Genomic DNA, 11,984 nt, shown 5'->3' with positions numbered 1-11,984 from the left:
ATGCATAATAAGAAGAGGAAAAAAGAGATAAAATGAATTATTACTCACCACTAAATGAAATAATTGTGCATAAATTAAAAGTAATGAGAAATGCTTATAAAAATAATGCATAATAAGATGGCAATAAAATATATTTGGGGATTTGTTTTATGTATACAATTTGATAATAATCTAGGTAAGATTTCACGATATTGTCTTTAGAAAAAATGTATCAGTGGATTGAAGCGGCGTATGTTGTTTATAAATTAGAATTTTGGTGTATCGAATCAGGTTTCATATAATGCAAACAATGCTTAACAAATATTTGTTTGAGATAACTTTTTTTTAGTAATGATATTTTGTACTCAAAAAATAAATTTACAATAAGACAAAAGTTAAAAATATATTTTATTATATAACCATACATAATATCAATATTTCAGATAACATACAAATTTTTCTTTAAGTCATATCAACAATAGTATAATAAGATGAAATAGAAAAGACATATTAAAACAATATAAATTGAATTTAAAAATTTTGTACTTCAATAACGAATTGTTGGCCTAATTTTAAATTATATTCTGATTTAAATATTAATTTTAGTTATCTAAGTGACATGTGATATATTTGTATATTTTATAGATCTCATTAAAAATAACTATTTTTTTATTAAAAGATATTTTTTTCCCTGTAATGATACAATGTAATATTCAATTTGAAGAAATTAAATAATTTTAAAAACTAAAAACGTGGGATAGATCTATCTTGTCAACATGAATTATTTATTATTTTTCATCTAAGGAAATCTTAGAGAGTTAAGTGTTACATTATTTGCCTCAATATGTCTAAAGATGATGTGGGAAATTTCAATATTAAACAAATTTAAGGATGTGTGTATTGATGTTAGAAACATGTTTCAAGTTTCAACGCATATTTGACAAATACATTGAATGACACATAATATACTATGTAATAAAATATAAGTATAATTTGGACAAAAAAGTGATGTATTTGGACCAAATGTAAACGGTAAAAATTGATCACAAATATATCAAAGCATAAAAATAGAATTAAAGCTCAAAGATGTAAATTATAAATTTGTAAAAATTCTCACACTTTTTGTTTATCTAAAAGGAAAAAAGTTTGAAAGCTTGTAATTTGTAAATGACCGTACAAAGAGTTGCATAGAGACTAGTCATATATGTTATTGTCTTCATATTTCTAGATATAAAATAATTTTTACAAATTATAGTCTTGTATGTATTTATTAAAAAACCTTTAAAATGGTTCAATATATTAGTTGAGAGTTAAAATCATAAAAAAAAACTGTTATCAATAATTATTGAAAAGTAATGAATGTCGAATAACTAATATTTATTTCGCTAAAGTAAAAAAGTGTGTAAAAACAATTTACAAGTATAAAATAATAAGAAAGTGGAAGAATGTTTATTAAATATACCATATCAGATATTTATTTGAAATGACAATATTTGAATGAAGTGACATAATATTTAAATGAAGTGACACAATGTCATAATAAGATGTAAAAATTTATTTAATATATTATAATAGATATTTATAAACACCAAAGTGATATTTTTATATGAAATTATTTTTTTTTTTGTAAAATACAAAAGTCATTAAATTTTTATTTGATTTATAAAAATAATCATTATGTTATAAGTTTATAAAATAAATATAACAAAATCCCTCTATTTATCAATATAGCGTAAACATTCTCAAAATTATTATTAACAATAGTGAAATTAATAGACATTTTTCCGTAAGAAATTTGAACTTTAATCACCACCGAATTGAACTATCAGAATTGAGTATCTTGATTCTTGAACAGTATCAACCCGTGAGTTTTTATCAAAGTTGTATTGTCAAGTCTTGATTCTTGAACTATCAACCCGTGACTTGATTCTTGAACTATCAAGTCTTGCAGTAATAAATAGATCATGAATACTGTGCATACGTGTTGCTTATAGTCAGAGGCATAAAATAATATTACTTTTAGTTCTTTTATGAGAAATGTTATTTCTTGAACAGTATATCAACCTGTGAGTTTTTACATGTCAAGTCTTGCAGTAATAAATAGATCATGAACAAGATGAACGTGAAAGGGGCATCAACACTGTGCATACGTGTTGCTTATAGTCAGAGGCTTAAAATAATATTATTTTTAGTTCTTTTACGAGTAATCTTATGAATTTTACAAAATAATATATGTTAATTTTTATGTTTTAATAATATTATTTTTTTCAATAAGATATATTTATTTATAATAAAAATTGATTTATGTAATTTATATTTTAAATTAAATATATTAATTTAATCGATCAAATTATAATTCAAATATCTATTATAAAAAAATTAATTGGATGATAGTTATTTATAAAAAGTTTATTAAAATAAATTAAATTTTTTAACTTAAATTTCAACTATATGAAAATGTGAATTGTGAATTTTATTTAAAGATATAAAAGTCGAATCAAATGATCTTAAAAATTTAATTAAAACTAATTAAATTAATTTGATATTTTTTTAATGAGTTTAAGTTCAAATTTAACTAAATTAATAAATCTGATATTTATTGATTTGAGATATAATTTTACGTAATTTTAAAATAAATCACATAATACTTAAACTAAACAAATATATTTTATCAACACTATATCAATATTGATATCTTAAACAATATGAATGTGTTATGTTTAAATATATTTTAATAATTATATATATATATATATTACATAAAAATTGGATTTAATCTATATGGATCGACGATGTAAAGATATTTTACAATGTCAATTAACTATAAACTTAGATTAATAAAAAAAACTAATTTTTGTCACAATTACTTTTAAAATCACATTTGTAAATAATTGCAATGTGTTGACAATATAAATTTTTTTTATATTGACAAAATATAACAATTAAATTTTAAAAATTTAATTTTTGAAAAAACTTATTTAAAATAAATTTTAATTATCAAAACTGTCAACCAAAATTTAATTTACTACATCTATTTTATTAACATTAAAAATTTGATCTCCAATATATTTTTATAAATTTATAATTTAAATTTTTTATACAATATAATATTATATTTTTTTATTTATCTATCAAAATTTTCATAATTTATTGGATTGAATGTTCAGATTCAAACTCCCCTCTTTATCATAGTACTTTAGGACATGCATGAATTATTAGAAATGACTATGAGAATCTCTCTGTACAAACCACGCGTGAGAATCTTGTGTGAAAGTCACGTCAACATCAACCCGTGCAAGAAAGTCACGTCAACATCAACCCGTGCAAGAAAGAATCACATTGTATCACCAGCATACTTTGCAATCTTATTATGCCGTTAATTAATTTCAAATTATAACTTCATTTAGCTTTTAAAAATATTTATTTGTTTACTCAACTTCCATCAATATCAATATTAAATGTCCACTATTGTCTATATATATTTATACACACGTTGCACATCTCTTCAGGAATAGCTACTAAAAGGAGACGGGAGAGGAAGAAAAAAGTTATCGACAAGCGTAGGAAAATTGCACCCGAATCTAAAAGTGAGATTAGGTTTCGTGTATGATTTATATATGTTGGTTTCTTCATTTTTTTGCAGTTGGATCTAAATATATGAGTCGGATTTCGTGCATGAAATTATATTGGTTTATTAAATTTTTCGTATATGTGACTGAGTTTTGGATAACGATTCATGTCGTTCTTAACTTTTTCGTTATAACCATTATTCATACACGGTTCGAATAACAAATTTCACGAATCAATTTCAATCATCATAATTTTATGAATTTTATGAAAGGTCAAAATATCTCAATGACGTTTCCATGATTGCAGGGAATCCTTGTCATTGGTCTAGATCATACTTCCAAGAAATGATTTTTCAGGTGAGAATTATCAACATTATGATGTATCCAATTCTAGTGTTATATTCTTTGCAATTTATATATGTCGGTTTCTTCATTTTTTTTTGCAGTTATATCTACATATATGAGTCGGATTTCATGCATGAAATTATATTGGTTTATTAAATTTTTCATATATGTGACGAGTTTTGGATAACCATTTATTGAGTTTTGAATCGTGCACTCCCCGATACCTCTCTCCCTTCATCCTCGTGGAAAATACCATATTTCCCCTATTATTATTTATAAAAAAAATCCAACAAATATCCTTTTTCTTTTTTCACTCATTTCCGTCGAAACTTTGAATTATCCGAATCACGAATTTGCAACATTCGAACATTTAAAACTTTCGAAACTCAAAAGTAAGACAACATTCAAAACATTGAAATTTTTGAAAAAATATTTTTTTCAAATCTTCGAAAGTTTCTATGAACACGAAACTTTCGAAGTTCATTTTTTTCAAAATTTTAAAACTCTCGAAAGTTTCCATCAACATGAAATTTTAGAAATGCAAAAACCTTCAAAACTTTCTAACAGTATGAAAGTTTCTATGAACATGAAACTTTCGAAGTTCATTTTTTCCAAAATTTTAAAACTCTCGAAAGTTTCCATCAACGTAAAATTTTAGAAATGCAAAAACCTTCAAAATTTTCTAACAATATGAAAGTTTCAAAATATAAAATTCAGAAACATGAAGTATTTAGTTTCAAAATTACTTTGGAATTAATGGAAAGTTCCGAAAATTACTTTTCACACAAAGCGCTGTAAACGACTCTTTTGAAAATAAGTAAAAAAGACATTTTACAGCGCTTATTTGACAAAGCGCTGTAAAAAAGCTTTAAAAATAATATTCATCAGACACCTAATTTCTTCAAACACCTTGTACGCATCATGGGAATCCCCAAAAACACATTGTTAACAAAAACATCAGACACAAACCCATTTTTCGCAACATGGCAATGATCCTGAATATCAAGTTTCGATTTAAGAAGGAAAGAGAATGTAAAGAGATAAAAAGGGTGTTGAGGTGGAGATTGAATTGTGAAAGAGTAAGCTTTGATGTTTGTGAAGAAGATGCATAAAAGGAGAAGAGATTTTGGTGGTGACCAGTTATGTGGGTTTTGCATGCATGTTGAGTTTGTTTAAAAAATAACATAACATAACAAAACACAAAAACATTCATATAACATAATAACACACGGAGGTCTTTTACAGCGCTTATTTGGGAAAAACGCTGTAAAAGAGCCTTTTAAAATTAACATAAAGAGACATTTTAGAGCGCTTATGTGTAAAAGCGCTGTAAAAGGCTTTAAAAAACATTCATATAACATAATAACACACGGAGGTCTTTTACAACGCTTATTTGGGAAAAACGCTGTAAAAGAGCCTTTTAAAATTAACCTAAAAGATACATAATAACATAATAACACACGGAGGTCTTTTACAGCGCTTATTGGGAGAAGCGCTGTAAAAGAGCCTTTTAAAATTAACATAAAGAGACATTTTAGAGCGCTTATGTGTAAAAGCGCTGTAAAAGGCATTCATATAACATAATAACACACGGAGGTCTTTTACAGCGCTTATTTGACAAAAGCGCTGTAAAAGAGCCTTTTAAAAATTTAACTAAAGAAGCCTTTTAGAGCGCTTTACAAAAAAAGCGCTGTAAAAAGGCTTATAAAAAGCGCTGTAAAAGGGTTACGTATATATAACAGTTACCTCTTCAGTTTCCTCTTCATTACGTAAACTTCACTATCATCTCAACCTTCATCGTTCTTCTCTTCTTTTGCAAACCCTATCATCCCGTCCTTTACGAACCTTATTTCCACGATCATCTCCTTCATTTCGAACCTTATTTCCATCCAAGATCATCTCTCCCATTTCACACAATATATTTTCATTGAAATACGTAACCCTCATTACGTATTTCTTCAATATCCTATTTCTTTGAACCATATTTCTGTGAACTTTCTGCGTTCCCTCTTTTCTTTACATTTCATCTTTCTTCGAACCATTATTCAGGTATTGATGTTATAAATTTTTTGTAATCATTAAAATGCATGTTGAGCTTTTTTAAGATATACTTATACATGTTGAGGTTGTTTATAATAATGCATGATCCATGTTGAGCTTGTTGATGTTATACTAAACTGCATGTTGAACTTGTTGTAGTTAAATGGATACAAACAAAGATATAGAAGTTCAAAATGAAGAAGTTGGCACCTCCAAGACTTATGAAAAAGAAGTCAAACGTGGTGCAACTATAATGCAAAAGGTGATTAAAGCAAGGAATAGTGGGATTAAATTTGAGGTATACTATACTATACTCTGTTTGCTGTGTGTTTTTTTATCTTTTTTTAATAGCATGTACTTACTATATGAGTTTATTAGGTTGGATGGAATGAGAGTGGTCAGCCAATTGACCCCAACAGCTCTGTTTGTAAGCTATATTGGGGCTGTTGTTCGTCAAAATGTCCCAATTACAGTTGATGATTGGAGAGATAAGGCGATGAAGGATGCCAAAGATATTATATGGAATGACATTCAAGTAAATTTTTTGATCCACTCTTTTGTCATTTATAATTTTTTTCGTTGAAATACATTACTTATAATTTTTTTCATTGCAGACGACTTTTGTTCTTGATGAGGGACGAAAGTCTTATGTTTTGAGAGTTGTTGGGAAGATCCATCGTGGATTTAGATCCCATCTCTCAAATTTCTATCTAAAAGAAAGAGAAAGAAACACAAGTGCTGAACCTCCAAAAATATATCAACATTATATATCAAACGATGAATGGAGAGCATTTGTTTCCAAACGTTCTGACCCCGCGTTTGTTGTAAGTGATTAATTTATTAGCATTTGCGTTTTATTATTCATATTCGTAGCGTATTTTAAATTTTTACACAATTGCTATTTTTTTATATAGAATATTAGTAAGGCAAATCGCGAACGGGCAAGCAATCCAAAACACCCATACAAAAAATCACGTATGAGATATGCACGCGATGAATGGAGTGCATTTGTTTCCAAACGTTCTGACCCGGCGTTTGTCGTAAGTTATTAATTTATTAGCATTTGTGTTTTATTATTCATATTCGTAGCGTATTTTAAATTTTTACACAATTGCTATTTTTTTTTTATATAGAATATTAGTAAGGCAAATCGCGAACGGGCAAGCAACCCAAAACACCCATACAAGAAATCACGTATGGGATATGCACGCCTTGAACAACAAATTGTAAGTAATTAAACATCACTTTTATATAATGAAGTAATTTGTATTATAAACTATAGTGTGTAACTAATTTGTATTGTTTTGTTTACGATTTTAACGAATAGAGAAAATACACCCAAGCCGATCAACCCTTGGGTCGTCATATCTTATGGAAGGAAGCGCGTGTTAACAAAGACGGAGTGGTTGATAATGAAAATGTCAAAAAAGTAGTAGAATGTTAATATTGTATTTTTAATATTGTATTTTAAAAATGCTATTGAACTTATCTTTTTAATGTTACATGTATTTTAGGAGATTATTGAACAAAGTTCTGAAAATCCGGAGGGCAACAAGGATACTTGCAGGGACATTCTTGGTAAAGTGTTTAATGTCCCTGAGTATTCCGGTCGAGTTAGGTGGAAAAGATTTAGCGTAACTCCCAAAAGCTTTTTTCCTCAAGAGAAGCGCCAAAAACCTTCCAAGGAGGAAGTATTAGAGAAGCTCAGAATCCTATCAGAGCAAGTGACACTCTTGGTGAATACGAATAAAGACAAGCAACTTCCGGATCAGCTCCAACCTGAAATACAAATGGAGAGTGAAACCGCGAGTTGCAATGTCGGTTTGAAAAGTATTCCCGAGGTAATTAATTACTTACTTGCTTATGTAATTACTTATGTATTAAACAAACTTATATATTAACCGTACTTATGTTTTAACTATTGATTTAGGGTGTCACTCCATGTGTCCTATACTTGTCCTCGCCTACTCAACGGAAGGTGGGAAAAGGAAAATTGTACAATACTTCGGGAGAAGTATTGCACAATACTCCGATCACTATGGGCCATGTCAAAGTACCGCCTACTGTTGCTTTCGAACCAACTGCACCGTTGCCCATACCAGACAACAATGGAGATATGTAGTTATTAGGCGATGCTATTGGTAGTTACGTGGCATGGCCCACAAACCTTGTTGCCCTCGGAAAAAAGATTCCCAAAAACAAATCAGTTAAATCTCCCGAAAAGGTTTGTCTCATTTATTGCCTAAGGTTTGTCATTTTTTCAGATTCAATAAACTAACATTTTATCTCATTTTTGTAGGTCCAAATAAATAAACCATCCCTACAGCCAAAAAAGGGCAGCAAACCTCAAAAATTGGAGGTTAATAGAGCTGCCAAATCACAAAGGCCGGAGGATAATAAAGCTGCCAAACTTGCAGCAAGAAAAAAGCTAGATCGGGGAAAATCGGTCGCTGCTGCTGCTGCTCCTAATAAAAGTCAGCCACGCCTTGGTAAATACGGGGCGTGTCTTGACATCCAAATAAAAAGGAACATGGGCAGCAGCAACGATTCGCCCATCGTACACATGAATAAAGATATATTTGGAGATGAGTATGTTGAATATCTCGAAAAGGAGCACATATACGAACTTCTCGAACATAAGGAGCTCAGTGCTATTGTAATGAGCTTGTACATAAGGTAAACAATACTTTTAATTGCATTTATTGGTAATTAATTAAATGTTTTGGTAATTAATCTAGTTTAAAATTTTCATTGAAGGTTTTGTATGAGAAGGTCGTGTGCACGAGGAAATTCTCAAATAAATACTCATTCTTGTCTCCGCATAAGATGTCGATGTGGAAACTCGATCCAGACAATGTAAAGAAATACATTGTAGATATGTTTTTAGGAAATATAGAAAATGATAAATTGTTCTTCGCACCATATAATTCAAGGTACGTAATTTTATCTTTTTTAATTGATGAGAATTTAATTTATTAGTTGTGTATAAACAAAATTGCTTAACCAATTTTTTGTTGTTGTAGGGCACATTGGGTGCTATTTGCAATCAATGCGGTCTCTGAAGTTATAAATTATTTGGATCCCGTGCATGGCAATTACAACAACCACTCCGAAATAAAGACTATGCTTGACACGTAAGTAATATTCATTTATTTCTTACACATATATATATATATATATATATATATATAATGTGTTTGTTCATTCTATAATAATCACATTTATTCATTCGATAGTGCCTTAAAAGTTTTTCGAGCTCAAAGAGGTGCTAAAGTGTCGAAGCAGAAGTCTAATAACATTAGGATCCCAATATATGTATCTGAATGTAGTTAATTTGGTTGTAAATTAGGTTATATATATGTATCTGAATGTAGTTAATTTGGTTGTAAATTAGGTTATATATATGTATCTGAATGTAGTTAATTTGGTTGTAAATTAGGTTATATATATGTATCTGAATGTAGTTAATTTGGTTGTAAATTAGGTTATATATATGTATCTGAATGTAGTTAATTAGGTTGTAAATTACAGAGTTACAGAGTTACATATATGTTAATTAAGTTACAGAGTTCTGTTTTCTGTTCTACTGATTGTGTGAACTGCTTATGGTATTTGAATATGTTTTGTTGTGGTGTGCACTGATTGTGAACTGATTTTGGATCAAAATAATTTTGGATAAAAAGATAAAAGACAGCGCTTTCTAAAAAAAATGCCATAAAAAGCTAAAAAGCGCTGTTCATTTCAAATATTTAATTTACAGCGTTTAAAAAAAAACACATTTTTCAGCGCTTTTTTTAAAAAGCGCTGTAAAATGTTGTTGTAAAGCGCTATAATGGAGTACATTTTACAGCGCTTTCTTAAAAAAGCGTTGTAAAATGTACACACAAAAGCGCTGTAAAATGCAGACCCATAATTCATAAAATGGGTGTACGTTTTACAGCGCTTTCTCAAAAAAGCGCTGTAAAATGCAGACCCATAATTTCGTATAATGGGTGTGCATTTTACAGCGCTTTTGTTAAAAAGCGCTCTAAAAAGCAGACCCATAACTCATATAATGGGTGTGCATTTTACAGCGCTTTTGTGAATAACAAGTGCGCGTTATATTTACATGTTTTATAGCGCTTTTTTAAAAGCGCTGTTGTATCTTTTACGACGCTCGATTCCACAGCGCTTTTATTTTTTGAAAAAGCGTTGTAAATGGATTAAAAAAAGCGCTGTAAAATACAGTTTTTCGCGTAGTGAAACTTTGGAATTAATGGAAAGTTCCGAAATTGTTTCAGAAGTTTGGCCTTCAATGAAACTTCCGAAACTAGCTTCAAAAGTTTGGGAATAATACGAAAGTTCTGAAATGCATTTTTTATTTTTAGTTTGTTTTCCATTTTATTATTATTGTTATATCAATATATTGCAGTGCCTAGAATGAGAGGTGCATTTGGCCAAATTATTTGCAATGTGATATGTGATAAAGGTGATGGTGCAGAGAGAATTCCACCAAAAGTATCAAACAGACGATAAAACAAAACAAATCGTCCAATTATGCAACCTCGTCATAGACAAAATGTCCAGGATGATGTCACTGAGCTTATTAAGCTTGCACAAATGGATGAGGATGTCTCTGCGCCTGCACAAATGGAGCAGTGTGAGGAGCAGTATGTTGGACATGCTGGTGATTTTGATGAGCATGTTCAGTAGTCTGAATTCCCCAAAGGACATGTGGTGACACATGTGTTGACACAATATGAACACCACATGACTCGAAGGCTATGAGAAGAAAAGGTATATTTTAATTAATTTTTAATTATATTTAATTAATTGTTTATTTTAGTTTATTTAATTAATTTACTTAAGTTTATTTAATTTATGTTTATTTAATTAAGTTTATTTAATTAATTAATTGTTCTGTAATTACTCGTAGGGTTGTGGGTCATTAAAAGTTATTACTCATGGCTTGAAGCTGAAGAAGTTTGCTGAAGTTCCTGTGCGAGATCGTGTACAGTATTGAATTCGAGAATCTGGGATGCTACATCTGTCTTTAGCTTACCTCACTATGACTGAAAAGATGACCATCACGTTGGAAGAGATCGCGACTCTTCTTCACATCTCACCCCATGGTAAATTTTTTGATGCACATGTGAATATGAACACTAATAATGTTGCAAGAGCTGCACATGGATACTTAGGTGCAACATGGGAGGAAACACTAGCTAAGATTAATAAATGTGCTCAATATAGATTGCAATGGTTGCGTGCTTTATATAGCCGTCTCATTTAAACTAATCAGTTTGAATGTGCGGCTAGAACGTACCTATTGCATTTAGTTGACACCACTATTTTCGCCGCTAAAAAACATTTGCGTGTGTAGACAAAATACGTTAGTTTATTTATTGATTTAGATCATTGTTGGGAGTATTTGTGGGGTACCACATCATTGGTTTTCCTCTATGACAATCTAGGAGATTGAGCTGTCCACGCATTACGCCAAAATTAGCATTTTACAGCACTTTTTTTTTTTTTTTTACTAAAAACGCTGTTGTAAAATTAACGAAAGATACAACAGTGTTTTTCTGACAAGCGCTTTAGAAAAAGCATTGTGGTAGGTCATATAGGTCATAATGTTTACAACGCTTTTTTCTGAAAGCGCTGTTGTAGGGTCAACTAGCGCTCTCACATAATGTTTACTGCGCTGTAAATTATAGTGCTTCCACATTATGTTTACAACGTTTTTAGAGAGTTTTGTATATAATATAGCCTTTTAAAGCACTTTGTGGAAAAGCGCTGTAAAAGGTTGCTTGTACATAATAAACACAAAGAAGCCTTTTAAAGCGTTTTGTGGACAAGCGCTGTAAAAAGCTTTTAAAAAAAATAAAATAAGGAGGTTTTTTACTGCGCTTTTTCTAAAAAGCGTTGTAGTAGGATTTTATATATAACAAAAAACCGCTTCAGTTTCATCTTCATTACGAAACTTCATACGCTTGTTTCCTCTTCCTCTTCATTCTCTTTCTCATTGTGAACCCTACGAACGATACGCTTGTTTCCGCTGTAAAAATAACA

The 11,984-nt window shown here is 29.7% G+C and overlaps 1 protein-coding gene across 1 annotated transcript; it reads left to right on the top strand.

Annotated features, from left to right (window-relative positions):
• Nucleotides 1-3,375: 3,375 nt before the first annotated feature.
• LOC113787083 (uncharacterized) lies at nucleotides 3,376-9,037 on the top strand. Its single transcript, XM_073368379.1, has 10 exons — nucleotides 3,376-3,566; nucleotides 3,856-3,905; nucleotides 6,093-6,231; nucleotides 6,312-6,468; nucleotides 6,548-6,757; nucleotides 7,448-7,774; nucleotides 7,864-8,157; nucleotides 8,233-8,609; nucleotides 8,691-8,866; nucleotides 8,957-9,037. Exons 4-7 carry the CDS (start codon nucleotides 6,322-6,324, stop codon nucleotides 8,053-8,055), a joined length of 876 nt encoding a protein of 291 aa, XP_073224480.1. The 5' UTR covers nucleotides 3,376-3,566; nucleotides 3,856-3,905; nucleotides 6,093-6,231; nucleotides 6,312-6,321; the 3' UTR covers nucleotides 8,056-8,157; nucleotides 8,233-8,609; nucleotides 8,691-8,866; nucleotides 8,957-9,037.
• Nucleotides 9,038-11,984: the final 2,947 nt, after the last annotated feature.

This window comes from Cicer arietinum, chromosome 5, assembly GCF_000331145.2.
Source record: "Cicer arietinum cultivar CDC Frontier isolate Library 1 chromosome 5, Cicar.CDCFrontier_v2.0, whole genome shotgun sequence".
Taxonomy (NCBI): Eukaryota; Viridiplantae; Streptophyta; class Magnoliopsida; order Fabales; family Fabaceae; genus Cicer; species Cicer arietinum.
The sequence above is the reverse complement of the archived record's forward strand: the minus strand, read 5'-3'. Positions and strand labels throughout refer to the sequence as shown.

Coding starts and splice junctions, on each gene's coding strand:
- LOC113787083 (XM_073368379.1), top strand. CDS start 6,322: ATGAGAGTGGTCAGCCAATTGACCCCAACAGCTCTGTTTGTAAGCTAT. Junction 6,469..6,547: donor TTATATGGAATGACATTCAA/GTAAATTTTTTG, acceptor TTTTCATTGCAG/ACGACTTTTGTTCTTGATGA. Junction 6,758..7,447: donor GTTCTGACCCCGCGTTTGTT/GTAAGTGATTAA, acceptor CATGTATTTTAG/GAGATTATTGAACAAAGTTC.